This window comes from Armigeres subalbatus, chromosome 3 (genome assembly GCF_024139115.2).
Source record: "Armigeres subalbatus isolate Guangzhou_Male chromosome 3, GZ_Asu_2, whole genome shotgun sequence".
NCBI lineage: Eukaryota > Metazoa > Arthropoda > Insecta > Diptera > Culicidae > Armigeres > Armigeres subalbatus.
The window spans coordinates 211,606,005-211,624,892 of record NC_085141.1 but is presented as its reverse complement, the minus strand read 5'-3'; the positions used below and the strand labels follow the sequence as shown (position 1 = coordinate 211,624,892).

The 18,888-nt window shown below is 40.4% G+C and overlaps 2 protein-coding genes across 3 annotated transcripts in view; one reads left to right on the top strand and one right to left on the bottom strand.

Moving 5' to 3' along the window:
- LOC134219103 (uncharacterized) overlaps positions 1-17,005 on the top strand; it is a 103,184-nt gene extending 86,179 nt beyond the window's left edge. For both annotated transcript variants that reach the window (XM_062697799.1, XM_062697796.1), the window contains exons 4-5: positions 16,096-16,209; positions 16,286-17,005. In XM_062697799.1, coding sequence (XP_062553783.1) covers positions 16,096-16,209; positions 16,286-16,925 — 754 coding nt within the window. In that variant the 3' untranslated portion in view covers positions 16,926-17,005. The remainder of the gene's footprint in view (positions 1-16,095; positions 16,210-16,285) is intronic.
- Positions 1-18,888, bottom strand: part of LOC134219102 (uncharacterized) — a 434,839-nt gene that overhangs the window by 331,861 nt on the left and 84,090 nt on the right. The window contains exons 3-4 of the mRNA XM_062697795.1: positions 17,315-17,434; positions 17,007-17,133 (exon numbers count right to left, since the gene is read on the bottom strand). Of these exons, the coding sequence (XP_062553779.1) occupies positions 17,007-17,133; positions 17,315-17,434 (247 nt within the window). The remainder of the gene's footprint in view (positions 1-17,006; positions 17,134-17,314; positions 17,435-18,888) is intronic.

The following is an 18,888-nucleotide window of genomic DNA, read 5'->3' as shown; positions in this document are numbered from 1 at the left end:
GTTAAACTCTCAAATACCTTTAGAAATTTCTCCAAATTCGAATTCTTTCTGGAACTATTCCTGCAGTAATTTTACTGAAGTAATTTTCTGAATACTTCCTGGAGGAAGTTCCAAAAGAATTTCTGAAAATATTACAAATGCCTTTCCGGAGGGGTTTCTGAAGGAATCCCTAGATAAATGTCCAAATTAGTTCTTGGTGGTTTTTCTGAAGAGATTTTCGAAGAAATTCCTGAAGAAATTTCCGACTCAATTGTTGAAGGAATAACCGAAAAGAATCTGAAAAGATTTTCTTTTAAAATGAGTTTCTGAAGGAATATTCGAAGGAATTCTGAAAGTAGTTTACGAAGGAATTTTAAATGGATTTTCCAAAAGCTATTGAATTTACATAGAAAATCTTATATTTCTCCTGGAATTTCTTCAAAAATCCGGACAGTAGTAAAACAAATTCAGTTTTGACTCTAAAATCAAAATTACATGCCAAGAAAAACTCCCAAAATATCGAGATTGCAGGGCTGGTAGCGACCAAATTCGTTGAAAATAGTGACTTTAGTGACCAATGCTGACGAAAAAAGGGACCCAATAGACCGTTTTCCATTTCACTAAACATAAATTCATCTCATCGCAAAACAAACAAATACAGCACAATCTTCATTGTAACTTTTCACAAACATGTATGCTCACTGTTTGAAGATCAAAGAATCATTTCAAAATCTTTTTTTTTTTTGTTAATGACATGTCTGAACAAGCAGTTTGTTCGGAATATCATACGGTGTGTGTCAAATTCAAAATCATTAAAATTTTTAAACATTCACGATTTTTAATATTTGCGTACCCAAAATTTATGCATTTTCAGTTTCAGATGTATATCATCTGAATATATTTTTAAAAATTCACAAGTATTGATACGTTATCAATAAACAGCCTCAAATCCCATTACCTTATTAAACACAGATGTAGATTTTAATATTTCGATTCATTTTATGTTACAAAATTGTTATATTTATTTGTTACAAAAAATCCCTGTGCGCATTCTGTTTGCATCACTTATAGTTTATAAACTATGACATGAAACTCTTTCAATAAATTATTGTCGAAAATCCCATAAGAACACCAAGTTGGCCAAGTTTCAAAGTGAATATTAAGTCACGAAGAAGTTAAGAGCAACTATCGGACCAAAAGGCACTTACCGGTCATCTAAAAAAAAAAAAAATTAAAAAAAATTAAAATTAGCCAAAAGTTCCAAAATAGTTGAAAATAGTGACTTTAGTGATTTGAGAATTTTTAGTGACTTGCCAAAAAAAGTGACCAAGTCACTAAAAAGTGACCCGCTACCACGCCTGAGATTGCGGATATTCGAATATTCTCAAGAATTCCTTGGGAACTTACAGCAGGAGCTCCTTCGAAAATTTCTACATATTTTTTTTCGTGAATACCTTTATTAATTCTTTAGGAAATCAAGAAACTCATTCTGGTATACCTTCAAAAATTCCGTCAGGAATTCGATCGGGAATTTCTCCAGGAGTTCCTTCAAAAAACCTCCACAAATGAATGCTTAAATTTCTTAAAGAATTTCTTTGGACATTCCTCCAAGAATTCCTTCGAATTTTCTCAGGGATTCCTTCAGAAAATCTTCCAGACGGAGATAAATTCCGAAATTCCTCAAGACTCTAAGAATTTTCTTCAGGTACTCCTTCAGAACTTCCTCCAGGACTTCCTTCAGAAATTATTTCAGGAAAACCAATAAATTTCTTTGGGAATTGTTTATCAAAATAAATCGAAACCGTTATTTTTAGAGCAATTCTGGCTATTTAAGTACAAGGAGAGTGAAGGAAATGTTCAATTTGGTGGGTCACCTGCCCCATCGTGTTCCAGCTTCAGAAGCCAAGTTACCATTTTTGCTTTCTGTAGCCAATAAGATAAATGTGTCAGAGATAGAAGCAAACATATCTGCTAAAGGTTTAACAGCTATTTAATTTATGCCTGATAGGTTGCCTTGGTCCGGCAGATGCAAACGATCTGCATACTGTGATTTTTGTGTTGGCCAATCATCGGCGTGAAATACGAAATTCGGCGGCGTCGAGCCAACCGGCGTATGGCGCGCCGCCGACACCTTGATCGGCGTCGGCGTACGACAATAAGTGTCGGCGGCGGCGGCGTGGCGCGGCGGCGCACAGGTCTAATCGGTAGGTCCACAGCCACAGCGATGTCCGACGTGCAACAGAAAATGTTAAAGATCAGTTTTCTCTGTCCATAAATTAAATTGTGAGCCGGATATCCATCTCTCGCCTCAGTGCTCAGGGATTGCATTGCATTGAAACCCACAGAGACAATAATTAGTTTGCTTTGGATTGTTCCTTTCGGAATAGATTTGAGTTTACAAACATTCCTAATTTACATTTTTTTAACGATAAAGCAGAAGTTCATTTTAAAATAGCCCTAACCGCAAATCAAGCAGCATCGAGCAAATATATCTTGGAAGCAAAGGCACAAGATTGCCAATCTGTAGTCGGTGAGTTTTATTCTCGGTTCTTGCCAAGGATTTGTGGAATTGTAAACATTCTTGACTCCATTCTGTTTGCCACACATTGCTGAGTCAATAAATCGTCATTACAAAATTTATTACTCATAGCTGACCACAGTTCTGTTATAATGACTGTTTTATTACATTTCATGTTTTACAATGCTGATGTAATCTGAAAGTAATAAAGTATGGGACGGCACTCTATAATCTGAAAAAGTGAGGTATTTTCCAAAAATGGTGATAACGAGTAGTACTCATCGAACTCTTTAACAGAAAAATGGATACCATGCATGTTGTAATTTGGCGCATACTTCAATTTTTCAGATTACGGCAGGGCAGTTCACAGCTATCTTACTGGCTCGGCTAAATTGATAAACCGGCTGATTTGCGTTTTGGGCGTAACTTATTTTGTAAACAAACATTGGACGGCCAATTCCTGCTAAATCAAGCATTTCCTAAGAAGACCACACCACGGTATGTATCCGACACAATAAGCTTTCATCTATCAGATAAGGGGGCTGCGAAATAGTGAGTTGACATCCAGGAAGGGGCGCCTAACATAGCTCTGGTCCTCACAAGTTCCAATACTCACGCTTCCACGGGTCTTCCGATGACAATTGACCGCCAGGCACTGTTGTCCTTCTGACATCAGCTAGAGTGAGAGGGCGCGTCCTGTGGGGTCTGCGTAGGATGTTGTGGGGTTTGACAGTGGGCTCTGTTGAACTTCTATAAAAAGCTACATGTGTCCCAAGCAGGCCCTATCAAAGCGACCGTGTGCCGCTCAAAGCGCACTAGCCTAGTCCTGGTGTTGGGTGGGACTTTAAGCAAATTTGACTCGAATGATCGAGCGTCTGTTCACCAAGGAGGTGCGGCTTCAACAGCGTCTGTTCTGGCATCCAGCGGCTGAGTATGAAATGCTATTCCCCAGAAGCTATACCTAAGATGGCAGCTCCATACCGGTGGATAGGAAACCTTGGGCCAACAACCTACTGTTCCCGAAACATAAATTTGTTCGAGAATCCGATAATGAAAGAATAAGGACTGATTTTACGGCGACGACTCTTAGCGCGAAACAACGGACACGAATAGGAACATGGAACGTTTTAACCCTAGTCCAGCAGGGTAAATTGGCACAACTTGCCAATGAGGCACGCCGCATGAAGCTTGAGATCCTGGGACTGAGTGATGTCCGTTGCCCAAACTTTGGAGAACACAGAACGCCGTCGGGACAAGTTCTGCTATACTCTGGTTTACAAGGTGAACACGCTCCCCGGCATCGCGGAGTTGGCTTCCTACTAAGCGCTCAGGCACACTCTGCGCTTATGAAGTGGGAACCTTTAAGTGAAAGGATAATCGTTGCCAGATTTAGAACACGGGTCCTTACCTTACTATAATCCAATGTTATGCGCCAACCGATGCTGCCGATCTGCAAGACAAAGAGAACTTCTACAGTCAACTCAATGCCGTCGTAGATTGAATTCGTAGAAGGGTGATATCAATATCTGTTTGGGCGACTTCAATGCGAAGATCGAATCCGACAACTCGAACCATGAGCGCATTATGGGACGCCATGGTCTCGGAGAAATGAGCAAAAACGGAGAGCTGTTCGCAGAATTTTGTGGTAATATCGACGTGGTGATCGGGAGATCGCTCTTTCCTCATCGACCGGTTCACAAGGTCACGTGGGTCTCGCGTGACGGCTTTACAGAAAATCAAATCGACCACATCTGCATCAGCCGAAAATGGAAACGGAGCCTTCTTGATGCACGGAATAAACGTAGTGCCGATATTGCGTCTGATCATCACCTCCTCATCGACGAAATACGCCTGCGCATTGCGCGGATTCGTCGGCAGGAGGAAAGAGTTGGACGACGATTCAACGCACGCCGACTGGAAGATGCCACGGTGAAATGGTCCTTCGTTGAAGAACTGGAGACGCGTGCTGCAGATATTCCGGAAGGTGGCAGCGTGAAGATCGATGCGACTCTCCGGCGACAGCAAGCCGGATTCCGTGCCGGAAGATCCTGTGTGGACCATATTGTCACGCTCCGCATCATTCTGGAGCAGGTCAACGAATTCGAAGAGTCCCTTTACTTGGTATTCATTGACTACGAAAGAGCTTTCGACCGTCTCAATCACGAGAATATGTGGGGCGCCCTGAGACGCAAGGGAGTTCCTGAGAAAATCATCGGCTTCATCGAAGCACAGTACGAGGTCTTTTCGTGTTGAGTGCTGCACAATGGGGTCCTGTCCGACCCTATCCGGGTCGTAGCTGGTGTGAGGCAAGGATGTATTCTATCACCGTTACTGTTCCTCATCGTAATCGATGAGATTCTGGTAGATGCGATTGACCGTGAACCAAACCGCGGGCTGTTATGGCAGCCCATAACCATGGAGCACCTAAACGACTTCGAATTGGCTGATGACGTTGCACTCCTCGCGCAACGGCGCTCTGATATGCAGAGTAAGCTCAACGACCTTGCCGAGCGGAGGTCATCAACGTCAACAAGACCAAATCGTTGGATGTAAACACGGTGACTCCTTCCAGTTTCACAGTAGCCGGGCAACCAGTGGAGAATGTTGAAAGCTTCCAATATCTTGGTAGCCAAATGGCGTCAGACGGCGGTACCAAGATCGACATAGGCGCACGGATCACTAAAGCAAGGGCTGCCATTGCGAGTTTAAGAAATATTTTGAAAAACAAGCAGATAAGTGAACGCACCAAAATACGAATTTTCAACTCTAACGTGAAATCTGTGCTGTTATATGCTAGCGAAACATGGTGTGTATCAGTGGAGAACACTCAACGGCTGTAGGTGTTCATTAACAGATGCCTGCGGTATATAATTCGGGCCTGGTGGCCTCACAACTGGATCTCAAACAACGAGCTCCATCGTCGTTGTCACCAGAGGCCGATAGCAACAGAAATTCGGAATCGGAAGTGGGGCTGGGTCGGCCACACTCTACGTAGGGGCCGTATCTAAGTACCGACGTAGATACGCTGGCTTATAGTCTCATCGAATCTGTGTCAAAAGGTTGAAGGACAAAGGGTCGAAAGGACAAAAGGTCGAAAGGACAAAAGGTCGAAGGGTCAAAAGGTCGAGGGACAAAAGGTCGAAAGGACTAAAAGACAAGGAATGAGTAGTGAAAAGATAGACGTAAGAAAAGAGTAATGAGCAAGTAAATGAGAAGTGAAAAGTGAGAAGTAAGAATTGATAAGTGAGAAATGAGAAGTGAGAAGTGAGAAATAAGAAGTGAGTAGTGAGAAGTGAAAAGTGAATAGTGAATAGTGAGTAGTGAAAAGTGAGAAGTGAGAAGTGAACAGTGAGTAGTGAGTGAGAAGTGAGAAGTGCGTAGTGAGAAGTGAAAAGTAAAAAGGAAGAAATGAGAAGTAGAAAGTGACAAGTGAGAGAGAAAAGACACAAGGATGTTAAAAAAGAAAGAAGCAAGTAACATGGAATTTAAAAATAGAAAAGAAATAAGGAACAAAGAAGAAAGAAATAAGTAAGAAAGAAGGAAAAAAAGAAGAAAAATAGAAAGGAAAAAGAAGGGATGAAGAACAATAAAAGAAGAAACAAGGAAGAGAGAAGCAAAAAAGAATAAATGAATGAAAAAGGGAAAAAGAAAGAAGAAATAAAAAAACAAGCAGAAACAAATGAAACAATAAGCAAGAAAGAAAGAAATAAGAGAGAAAGTATGAAGAAAGAATGCAGAAAAGAGGAAAAAATAAGGAAAAAAGAAGTAAGAAGGAAAAACGGAGGAAGAAAGAATGAAGAAAGACGGAAGAAAGAAATAAGTAAGGAAGCAGGTAGAAAGAAAAAAGAAACGAAAATGAAAAAGGTGAAAGAAAGGAAGAAGAAAAAAGGAAAGAAGAAAGAAGTTAGAATAAAAGTAGAAGAAGGGAAGAAGTAGGAAGGAAGACACAAGGAAACAAAAAAATAAGGTGGGCAGAAGAAGCAAGTAACAGGGAAGGACGACAGAAAGATGGGGGAAAAAAAACGAAGAAGGGAGAAATAAGGAAGTATAAAGGAAGAAAGAAAGAAGCCAAAAAGAGTGAAGAAAAAAAGAAGGAAGGAAAATTGTTTCCTGAAAATCTGAAAAAGGAAAGAAAGAAGGGAGGAAGAAGGAAGAAAGAGAGAAGAAAGAAGTTAGAAATATGGAAGGAAGAAAGAAGGAAGAAAGAAGTAAGAAAGAAGGAAGAAGAATGGAAGGAAAGAAGTAAGAAAGAAGGAAGAAGAATGGAAAGAAAGAAGTATATGAAGTAAGAAGGAAGAAAAAAAAGAAAGAAGAAAGAAAATAGAGGTTAAAAGGGAGACAAAATAATAAAGAATGAAGAAAAAAGAAGGGTCTTTCTTCATTTCGACCTTTTGTCCTTCGACCTTATGACGCAGTTTTTTTGTTTCGACCATTTTTCCCATCTATCTTTTGACCCTTCGACCTTTTGTCTTTTCGACCTTTTAATCTTCGACCTTTTAACCTTCGATCTTTTGTCATTAGACCTTTTGACCTTCGACCTTTTGTCCTACAACCGTCTCATCTGGCCAAGTTCGTCTATACACTTTTGCAACGTGGTACGAAATAGTGACTAGATCGCTATTCTTAGAACCTTATTTTAGATATCATCCAGTACTGGATCTAGTTCTAGTTTTAGGCTGTTTCTTCTTCTTCTTATTGGCATTGAATCCCCACACTGGGACAGAGCCGCCTCGCTTAGTGTTCATTAAGCACTTCTACAGTTATTAACTGCGAGGTTTCTAAGCCAAGTTACCATTTTTGCATTCGTATATCATGAGGCTAACACGATGATACTGATTAATTATTTTAGAGCGTCTTAGGGGAAATGCTACAAGGTTAAAAGACTATTATTCTTCTATTTACTTCCACTATTAACTTTTTTATGTATCAACAAGCAGATACGTATTTCGTTTCCTACTTGGAAACTTCTTCAGTGTTTGTTATCGACTCGATATCGGAGTCGATAACAAACACTGAAGAAGTTTCCAAGTAGGAAACGAAATACGTATCTGCTTGTTGATACATAAAAAAGTTAATAGTGGAAGTAAATGGAAGAATAATAGTCTTCTTAACGATGATACTTTTATGCCCAGGGAAGTCGAGACAATTTCCAATCCGAATTGCCTAGACCGCACCGAGAATCGAACCCAGCCACCCTCAGCTTGCCCAGCCACCATGGTCTTGCTTTGTAACCGCGCATCTTTCCGCACGGCTAAGGAGAGCCCCATTTAGGCTGTTTGCCTTCGGGTAATTAGTTCTCCTAACTCCTACATTGTATCTTCCTCCATATTTGGATTCCATACCATTTCTACTTCTGCCGTATACCTTTAAGTCAACTATTTTAGTCGGTATACCACTAATCGACCTCCAAGAATATGGCCATTCGCAGAAACTACTTCCAACAAAGCCTTTCGTATAGGTACACCTAAAGCGGTTTCGCTGCAGCAAGGGGCCTGCAGATCGAGGAATGCTATAGACGGAAACGGATACAGCAGACCCACCTTTTCCAGGAGAAGAAACACCGCCTGGCGCAAGTTCTATCAGAAGCTCAACCCACCCCGTAAAGATTTCGTGTCGCGAGCTGAGATGTGTAAAGGTAAGGATGGGAGCATCTTGAAGGACGTACGTGTGGTGATCGAAAGGTGGAAGCATCACTACGAGGAATACTTAAATGACACTGAGAGCACAGACAATGATAGTCTAGGCAGTGCAGGAGATGATTACGACGAATTCAGCGGATGATGGAAAGCTAACTAGCCCCTACCTTCAGGGAACACTTGCTTGCACAAATTGATGATCAGAATCTAGGAAACTGAACAGCTACCGGAAGAGTGGAAGGAAGGTAATATGCCCCATCTATAAGAAAAGCGACAAGCTGGAATGTGAGAATATTTGAGCGATCGCCATCCTTAATGCCGCCTACAAAGTGATATCCCCGATCATCTTCCGTTGCCTGTCACCAATAGTGAATGAGTTCATGGGAAGTTAATAAGCCGGCCTCGTTGAAGGTCGCTCGACAACGGGCCAGACCTTTACTGTACGGCAAATTCTTCAAAAATGCCGTGAATACCAGGACCGAACGCACCATCGATGTCGATCTCAAGTCGACATACGACAGTATAGATCACGTAGAGCTATGGAAAATTATGGACGCGAACAGCTTCCCTGGGAAGCTTACCAGACTTATCAAAGCAACGCTGGAAGGTGTGAAGATTTCAGGTGAACACTCCAGTTCGTTCAAATCTCGCCGGGGACTAAGACAAGGTGATGGGCTTTCGGGCCTGTTGTTCAACATTGCGCTAGAAGGTGTCATGCGGAGAGCCGGGTGTAACAGCCAGGGTACGATTTTCAACAGATCCAGTCAATTTATTTGTTTCGCGGATGACATGGACATTGTCGGCCGAACATTTGCAAAGTAGGCAGAACTGTACACCCGCCTGAAACGGGAAGCCATGAAAGTTGGACTGGTGGTGAATGCATCAAAGACAAAGTACATGCTAGTGAGCAGAAACGAACGCGACAGGTTCTGCCTAGGATGCAGTGTTATAATGTATACGATAGACGGGGGTACTTTTGAGGTAGTCGATGAGTTCGTCTACTTTAAATCCTTGCTAACACCTGATTGTTAGTCGTGAATTACGAAGGCACATCATTTGTGGAAGTCGGGCCTACTACTGACAGGAAGGGTACAATGGGCAGGGCATGTTGCAAGAATGCCAGACAACAATCAAGCTAAAACTAATGATAAGTTCCTGTTTGTAGTAATACGGTTTTCTTCCACAGTGGTGTTGTGTGTTGGTGCGGAAACAGTCCTTCGATTACTGTCCTTTTTTTTGTTTGGGCGTTGGACCACTGCGTCCATTGAGTTGAACTTTTGTGGTATTTGCTATTAACTACGCATCTTGTAGGTTGATCACCATTTCTCAAGTAAACAACCTAAGACGCGTCTGTTTCCAGTCCGGCAAAATTGAGTTAATAAAACTCACTACCTTTCCAGGATTTGCGTTCCAAATTTCACCTGGTTGCATAAAGCCACTATTTAGAAATTTGGATCTACATTTGTACAATGCATAACAACTGCAAAGCAGATGTTCCGAGGTTTCACGTTCCATGTTACTGTCCTTAGCTCTTTTGGGCACCACTCTGGCGGTTTCTTTGGGCTACCAACCATTGCCATAGTGACCTTATATGCATCTCCAATAAGTTTGCTCTTGCATTCAAGTAGCCTTGTTGAGCTTGATTTGTGAGAGCAGCTTATGCCATCCACGAAACATATGTTTACGATCTTCTCTTCAAATATCGTTGTAGGTTCTCTGTATCCTACTTCCTGCTCGATAAAAGCTGCGACGGAGTTCAGCGGTCCTTCTATTCCAGCAATAGATTAAACGGCAAGCATGTCGTGGCTGTACCTTTCTCGCCATAGTTACATCACAGGCCCGAGTTAATACTGCAAAACAACTCGCCCGGACTAAGTTTCAACAGATTGCACTCAAATCAAACTGCTTTCGATAGCATATCCTTGTCAAGGGCTTCCGTTTGTTCCGAAGGGAGAGTAGTGTGCCATGGCTATAACCGGATGTGTATTTTTTTCGCTCTGTCATTTTTTGGTGTTCCAGCATCCCATGTGTTTGTGAAGTGATAGAAAAGAAAAGGTGTACGTATAAGGAATTGTCCAGTGGAGTTCCTTAATATACAACCAACTCGGTAAGCTCGTTCCATAATTCGTAAGTACGTTGCATTTTAAGTTTTCCACTTACATATTTTGCACGCTGGATTTTTTTTCGCAGATGGTGTAATTTTCAATAATACATCAATTCAAGACAAAATTTTCAAAACGACAAAGCTTTCGTAAACAAAGATTCAAACGACGATTTGACAAATCTGATAGCTCTCCCATGCAAACCAACACCATCAACAGGTAGCGGAAGCCTTTATCTACCTATTGATAGTGTTAGTTTGCGTGGGAGAGCTATCAAATTCGTCAAATCGTCGTTAGAATCTTTGTTTACAAAAGCAGATAAGTCGTTTTGAAAATTTTGTCTTGAATTATATGTCGTGACCAAGGTCGTGCCACTAAAAATCGAAGTAAAATTTACTACGTTGCACTTAACCAACCTCTCATTTTAACTTTCAAACCGTTTTTAATTTTAAATTTACTGCGCATTTTTAAGTCTTGCATGGATCGCCCGCCTCATAGAATTCCTTCTCGTTTTCTAGGCGCGGCGTGAGTCATGGGCGTTAACACAGTTTCTCCGTATCATAATTATGAGAATACTATATGTATTATATGAGGGTGAAAATTTTAAAACTTGGAAATGATAATTTATGTTTTTTATCAAGGAAAATATGAGATCCTTCCACGGCATCGATAACGTTGAGCCAGTAAGCAAAAATGTCTCAGAGACGCACTTGATTGGCCAAAATACAGAAGAAATTGTTTTTGAACGGGAGAAAATCAAAAGGCCCTCAACTATTGGGGCTGAAAATGACTTGAAAAATAATAGAAGAGCAAATGTCTTTAAGATAAAAATTACAATGATGTATAATTAGGAAGTGCTTCTTCTTTTGAAGTAAACATGCACACTTATAATTCTAATTTTACCGATTACCGAGAATCCAACAGCCGAGATATTGGTAATAGTTTCGACGAATTTCGGTAAAAATTTTACCTATATTTCGGTAAACTTTACCGAGTCATTGGTAATCGTTACCGAGATCTCGGCAAAACAAATTTACCAAGGTCTACAAAATAATTGAAGAGCGTGGTATGTAGTTTTCTTTCTGATTTTAGCAAAGTGAAAAAATCTTTTTGAACAAAATATTACGCCTTAAGCGCTTTTTAAATGTGAGAATCTACAGAAGGCAGTTTAATAATAAGTTATAACATTTTTATCCAATGATGCTGAAATTTTGAAATGAATAGAGTTGCTAATGGTTAGAGTATAAAAATAACTATCAGTACAGAGTGAAAAAACTTCACTATTCCATTTACTTCCACTATAATCACTTCGTATCAACAGATATGTATTTCGTTTTCTACTTGAAAACTTCTTCAGTGTTTCGTTATCGACTTTTGGCCAAGGATGTTATCGATCATTTAGTAATCTGCCTTCGATCATTTAGTAGATTATCAATAACTCATTCCAGAGGATAAATTTCAAAATGTGTTGTATGGTGGACTTCTAGTGCAAAGATTTATCTACAACTCTGCCTAACAGTTTGTTGTTTGAATTTTACTTATAACGGAGCTATATCGCTAGTAGCAGTAACTTAGACTAAATGATTGCATATTTTGTCATCATTTAGTATGAGTATAGCAACTAGCACCGTAACTCCTTTAATAGTGGAATTCGAACATCGACCTGTTAAGAAGAGTTGTAGAAACTTCGCACTAAAAGTCCACAATACAATACATTTTGAAATAAGGACTCTGGAATGAGTTATTGCCAAACTACTAAATGATCGAACGCAAATTACTAAATGATCGATAACATCCTTGCTTTTGGCAATAACAAGACGTGTGTTAGGGAGTGCTTGTGTTATGAATCATAAAAATTGCTTATAGTGCGATAATATATTGAGGAATCTAACGCTTGTCGCGATTTGTTTACGTATTTACTACGTGTAGAAATTGACTAAATTATGAGTTGGCGTTCATTTTTTTAACTGATCTCATCCAAAGCACGCGTTTTCTTACTCCAATAAAAGTGTTGGACATAAGAGAGAGAAAAAGAAGAACAACGGTGTTGTGTAGAAATAACAGCATAAAAATCGTCATGGAGATTTTGTTAGTTTTTCATAAAACGTAAATCGCATGTTGTAACTATAATGCACCAGTGTAGCTCTAAAAAGTGTTGAAAAATTGTTTGAAGTAAACACTTTCTTCACCAACGTGTATTATAAATGTGTGATTTTAGTGCGCGTGTGATCTTATAACCTCTAGCATGCAGAACGATCGTGCGATCATAGAAATTTAATTTCTACTTTGTGCGGGTCAATAATCGCGCGATCATCGAAACATTTTATTCTGCTTTGTGCGATCGATAAGTGAATTAATTAGTGTGCGTTTGATAGTGTTTTTGTGTAACCTCGGCATACCGTTTACCAAATCGAGCCCTGCTACACTCCCTTTCCCATATATCCAACATCTCAGTGATTTCTCGTGGAAGTGCAGATGACTCGTCGGCTCCCATCAAAGCGAGTTTCACGTCAACATTATCCTACCTATTTCCTAATTGACCTGCATTCGGACACGGCCGGCGCTGGTATTGCTTAATTTTGGGTCACCATATTTTACACATTGAGGTTGATGTTAGTCCCAAACATCATCTGTTGGTTCTCTGTGTAATTACAGCTGACCTGGCAATAACGGAGGAGCAACCGTGGGCGGTCAATCATGCTCATGCTCATGCTCATATCCTTGTCAAGAGCTTCCGTTTGTTCCCTCTCTGTGACGCAGTAACTCCTGTACCTGTGCACCTCTTTTCATCCATTCGAGTTCAACCATTTTAGTAGAGCAGAGTTTTCCGATGGCATAGCAATACTTACCCACAACAAAAGGATGGTTTAAACCTGGGAGTTGCGGACTCGATCGATTCTAATTTTCAAGATATTCTCGTTGAAACCCGCGAATTTCGTCTCAGTGTTCCATGTTCACGCTATGGTTTTCTTACATTGAATTATTATTATGTTTTTCTTGATTGATGACTTGTGAGGGAAGTCAGATTTTTTCTTTTTTTTGGAAAAGATGTTTAATTTTGATACACATAGTTAAGTTTGCCATCTTAGGGTGTTTTTAAGAGATATTGCGAAAAAAGATTCGGCTGCCGCTGGGACTTGAACCCACACTATTCCATTTAGTACACGGACGTATTACCAATTATACAACAGCTGCCCTTGCGAGAAGTTGTTCCATAACCAGCTAATAAGGATGGGATATCAGTCAATTCCCCGTATCTATCGAATCTGCTTTGGCAACATTTCACACCCTGTTCTCTTTACCCAACTATGTGTATCAGAATTGAAAAACAGTCGGTTGCGTTTGAATCACAAACATGTGCTTCTATTTGTCGTATTGAGGCGGGTTTGCTTCTGCAACGACAATAGAGGCTCGCTTGCCACCGAGCGTCCGACCAGCAGCGGTGTGTGATACTGCAGGGTATCATCGTTTCTCTTTTTCTTGATTGATGACTTGTGAGGGAAGTCATTTAGTCCGTGTACTAAATGGAATAGTGTGGGTTCAAGTCCCACCAGCAGCCGAATCTTTTTTCGCAATATCTCTTAAAAACACCCTAAGATGGCAAACTTAACTATGTGTATCAAAATTAAACATCTTTTCCAAAAAAAAGAAAAAATCTGACTTCCCTCACAAGTCATCAATCAAGAAAAAGAGAAACGATGATACCCTGCAGTATCACACACCGCTGCTGGTCGGACGCTCGGTGGCAAGCGAGCCTCTATTGTCGTTGCAGAAGCAAACCCGCCTCAATACGACAAATAGAAGCACATGTTTGTGATTCAAACGCAACCGACTGTTGTTCAATTCTGATACACATAGTTGGGTAGAGAGAACAGGGTGTGAAATGTTGCCAAAGCAGATTCGATAGATACGGGGAATTGACTGATATCCCATCGTTATTAGATGGTTATGGAACAACTTCTCGCAAGGGCAGCTGTTGTATAATTGGTAATACGTCCGTGTACTAAATGGAATAGTGTGGGTTCAAGTCCCACCGGCAGCCGAATCTTTTTTCGCAATATCTCTTAAAAACACCCTAAGATGGCAAACTTAACTATGTGTATCAAAATTAAACATCTTTTCCAAAAAAAAAAAATTATTATTATGTTTATCTTTTTTGAATGAATTGCAAAGAATTCGCCGATTTACTGCATTGCACAAACTATTGTGACGATTGTAAAATTGTTCCATGCTGTTAACTTTTATAGAATTCCTCGAGAAATTTAAAATGCTACAAATGAGTTTTGTTAGAAATGAATTTTAATTAGTAAAAGCGGATTTACACGTGTACTCTCCCTGCGTTGTTCAAAATGCTCACAAACTCTCTCGATGCGATTGATACTTGTTGACAGCTTGCGGTGGAGATTTTTTGACAATAATTTTGACTCTATCCGCAGCCCCCAGGTCTAAACGACAGTATTAGAACGGCGTGCAAAGGTGGAGAATGAGATACGAACTTGTTGTGGCTACTCGATCATGTAAGTGATGAACTTATTATATTAGACAAAAAATCATTAAAATAAAGATTTAAAAAAATACTCGATTGTGTATTCAATATAAGACAAAAGTTGGAAATATATGATGGGCTGGACGCATTTCTATAGTGCCGCTTAAAAAAACCAGTTTGCTTCAATTCGAATTGGTTGAAAAGTGTTGAAATCATGTAGACAGATGATGCACAGAGTTAAAACGAGTATGACACCATTGCTAGTTGAAACAGCATGAATTATATTCACAACCTTCACCCCTGCTCTTCAGAAAATGGCGATGCCCTATGCAACATGTACGTTTCTCCATTCTATAGTCTAACGTTTTCCATGGAATTCCCTCATAACTCTGCTAGAGGCAGGTCACCAACACCGGACCGTTTAAAGCCATCTAGGTTTATGTGAGGGAACTGGAGAAAAAACATACAAAAGCTTCAAATAACCACATTTTACTCGCTGCATAACCTTTTTCTCCCAGCATGGACAACTTTGACCCCATAGACACTGTTTCTTGTTTTTTCGAAATCTTTCAACTAAGGTATGGGTCATCTGTGTACATCTATGGCTCAAAACCGCCCATTCTCTTTTGGTTGAAATCGGTCCAAGGGAGCATCAGGGCACCAAATAGAACGGAATAGGAAAGCGTTGCATCAAAAAATTAGAAATAAGTTTTCTCCATACTAGTTTGAGCCACTCTGTGTAGTATACGTCCTTCTATTTGTTATGTATGATGCATAAAGATGTCAGATATTCATATTGTTCCATTTGACGAGGAAACCTTCCTAGTTAGAAATTATTTTGTTTTAATGAACGAAACATTAACTACACTGGTTTATGTCAGTATTTGAATAACTTGTTTGTACATACATATTATAAAAACTTATTTTATTTTTTAGAACTCCTGGGAAGGCTTGAAATTTATTAGTTATGCGCTAATTCAATTCCATGGGAAGTAATTGTACGATTTTCGTTATCTTATATGATCCGAATGTAAAAAAAACCTCCACGCCCATTTACTGCAGATACAAGCAGCGTAAAAGTGTGTCTTTCCCATCCAAATACATTCAACAAAATCCAATTAAAAGAATTGATTCTTAATTATAATAAAAGAGCGCAACTTGTCACCAGCCCCTCCTCTTTGAGTATTTATAATTCGAAATACTAAACATGTGTAATGACGCACTCGCGTATGAGAGCAAACTCGAAACATAATGCTGAATTATGGATGCCGCTGTCAGACCTCCAAAACCATTGCCCAAGCACTAATTTCCTACTGTGATTATAATTATCATTTAATAAATCTCTGTTTAACTCGTCGCAATTAATTTCCACAGACAAGGCCGCTACGAAGTGAAAGAAACCACAACACGACGACCAACGTTCGGGAAACCACTCAGTGATGAATTTTCCGGAGAAGTGAACGGTCCAAACCAGCAGAACGATTTCGGGTGAGCTTGTTCGCCTTTAGATAGCAATCTCTTTCTTTTCTCTGCTGTAATGCAGGTGGTATTCTCTATCTGACAGGATCAATCAGCGGTTCGGCGGCCCGGGTAATGGACAGTTTTCGCCCAACCCGTATGGAATAAATCCGGGCTACGGAGGCGGAAATCCCTACTTTGGAGGTGGGGGTGGTGGTGTAGGTGGTTTTCCTCCACAGGGCGGTTTAGGCGGAGGATATGGCGGAGCATATGGAGGAGGTCATGGTGGAGCATACGGTGGGGGATACGGTGGAGGGTATGGAGGAGGTAATGGAATTTTGGTTGGGCCTGAAGGGCCTACCGGAATAATAGGACGACCCTACAAAGGTTTCACCGGAGGTTATCCCGGAGCCACTCCTTATGGGCCTTACGGTGGATTCGGAAATCAGGGAAATTTCGGAAGGCCAGGTCAAGGTTACTATCCTCAAGGTCAGGGTCAATTTCCTGGAGGAGGATATTATGGCAGCCAAGGTGGCCAGTTTGGTCCGGCACAGTTTGGCCCGGGACAGCTCGGTCCGGGGCAATTCGGGCCTGGTCAGTTTGCTCAAGGGCCAGCAGGTGGACCTGGTGGGTTCGGACCAGTAGGAGGAGGACCAATAGGAGGAGGACCTTTTGGAGGTCCTTTCGGTCCACAGTTTGATCAAGCAAAACAAGCCACAAAGAAAGTTGAAAAGAAGTCGATTTGAGTGATATACTGCTGCTGAATTTGTGATATATTGTTGAAATGGTTAAAATAAAATAGAAATGACATTGTTTTCTAAACTTACCGATTGTTGTGATGACAATTATAGAATAGAACAAAGCTCCGAAAAATGTCCATTGGATTTGATCGACGTCTTCTATTCCATCCCAGCCATCCTTTTTCATCGCAGTCAGAATCTCCTTCTCGAAAGACTAGAATAAAGCGAAAGAGCAAACAGTTCCCGTTTAAATCGACGTTGTGGCAATAATAATTAATATCCGAAGCACCATTCGACAACCAACACAAATAGGAAACTAATTAAAGCAGACATCGATAACAGGCATGACACTGAAAGGTTTCCGATTGTGGAGAAGCAAGAAGGTTTTTCATTACCTGCAAATGAACGATGGCGGCTTCGGTCCAGTTGTGCTGATGCAGTACCGGTTTGTCGTTAGTCATTTTCCAAATTGCATCCGTTAGGTTGACACGAATTGAACTGATGCCCTTTTTCACCTGTGCAGTTTGCGTATTGGTAGGAAAAAAATGAAATAAAATTAGAGATGCTTTTTCCTTAAAAGCTAATAGGAAGTTTAGTGCAATAACTGATAAAGGTATCAGAACATCGAATGAAGGTGCCTTTTTTACTATTTTTTAACATTTACCTGATGGAAAAAAGTGAAAAATAGAAAGAAACAGGAGATGCAAAGAAGAATGGAACATGCTTCTGGGAAAGAAGCTCTAGATAAGGACTTCAATATGCCAAAGGCGAAACACAGAGTAGTCCGCATAAAACTCGTATAATTTTTGTTTGTGACTACGAAATCTAAACCGTTTTCGAATAATAGAAACTCAGAAGTAGTGATAGAGAGTTTGTATGAATTTTAGGCAAATTCTCTCATTTTATGCAGGCAAACTATTTAAGGTTCAAAAACGGACCATGGCGATCGCATTTGATCTTGTGACATTTTCGATTCCGAATCAACCCATCAAGCCCACACATGTCAATAGATCGTGTGTAACTTGCAGTTCAATCATGCCTCAACCAAGTCTACTAAGTTCTTCAAAAAGTTCCGGAATGTGGATAAATTAGACTACCAGGTCAACATCGTTCTGTACGTCAACGACGTCAACTCATTAAGACCAAGCCCGTTCATAGAGCCTTTGTATTTAACTTGCAGTTCAATCATGCCTATCCCAGGTGTTTGGAGTTCAGATCGATTAGTCTGTCAGGGCAATCACGCTCTGTACCATACCGATGTCAGCCTATCAAGCCCACACATGTCCATAGTGCCTTTGTGAATAACTTTTCAAACATTCCCTATCCAGGTGTTCTAAGTTCTTTGAACTGTTCCGGAGTTCGCACAAATTAGTCTACCAGGCCAACAACATTTTATACCACACCGCCGTAAACCCATCAAGCCCACACGTGTCCAAAGAGCATTTGTGTATACCTTGCAGTTCAATTATGCCTCTACCAGGTGTCCAGTCCTCTAAACTATTCCGCATCGCACATCAATTGGTCTACCAGGTCAACTACATGTGGTACATAACCTGTTTGATCTGGGGGTCCAACTGATTTGAACTCCGGAACAGTTTGTATAACTAAGAACACCTGAACAGCGAATGTTTGATTTGGAAATTATACACAAAGAACTTGATGGGTTGACGTCTCTGGGGTATAGAGCGTAGTAGACCTGGGAAACCGATTGATCTGAACTCCGGAACAGTTAGAAAAATTTAGAACGCCTGGTTCTTTTTTTTTATTCCTTTATTTATTTGATAGGCACTCTATGTTACTTAACCGCTACTGTGCCGAGATCTACTGTGGTATTCTGCAGCCAGAATCCACACAGAATCCATTTTTAGATTTTTCTATTAATCAGTGTTGTTGTCGTTGCTAGTCCATTTCGTCGTGAGTCCATTGTGTTCGTTTTGTCCATGTCGTGTATCCAATGATCGTTGCATTG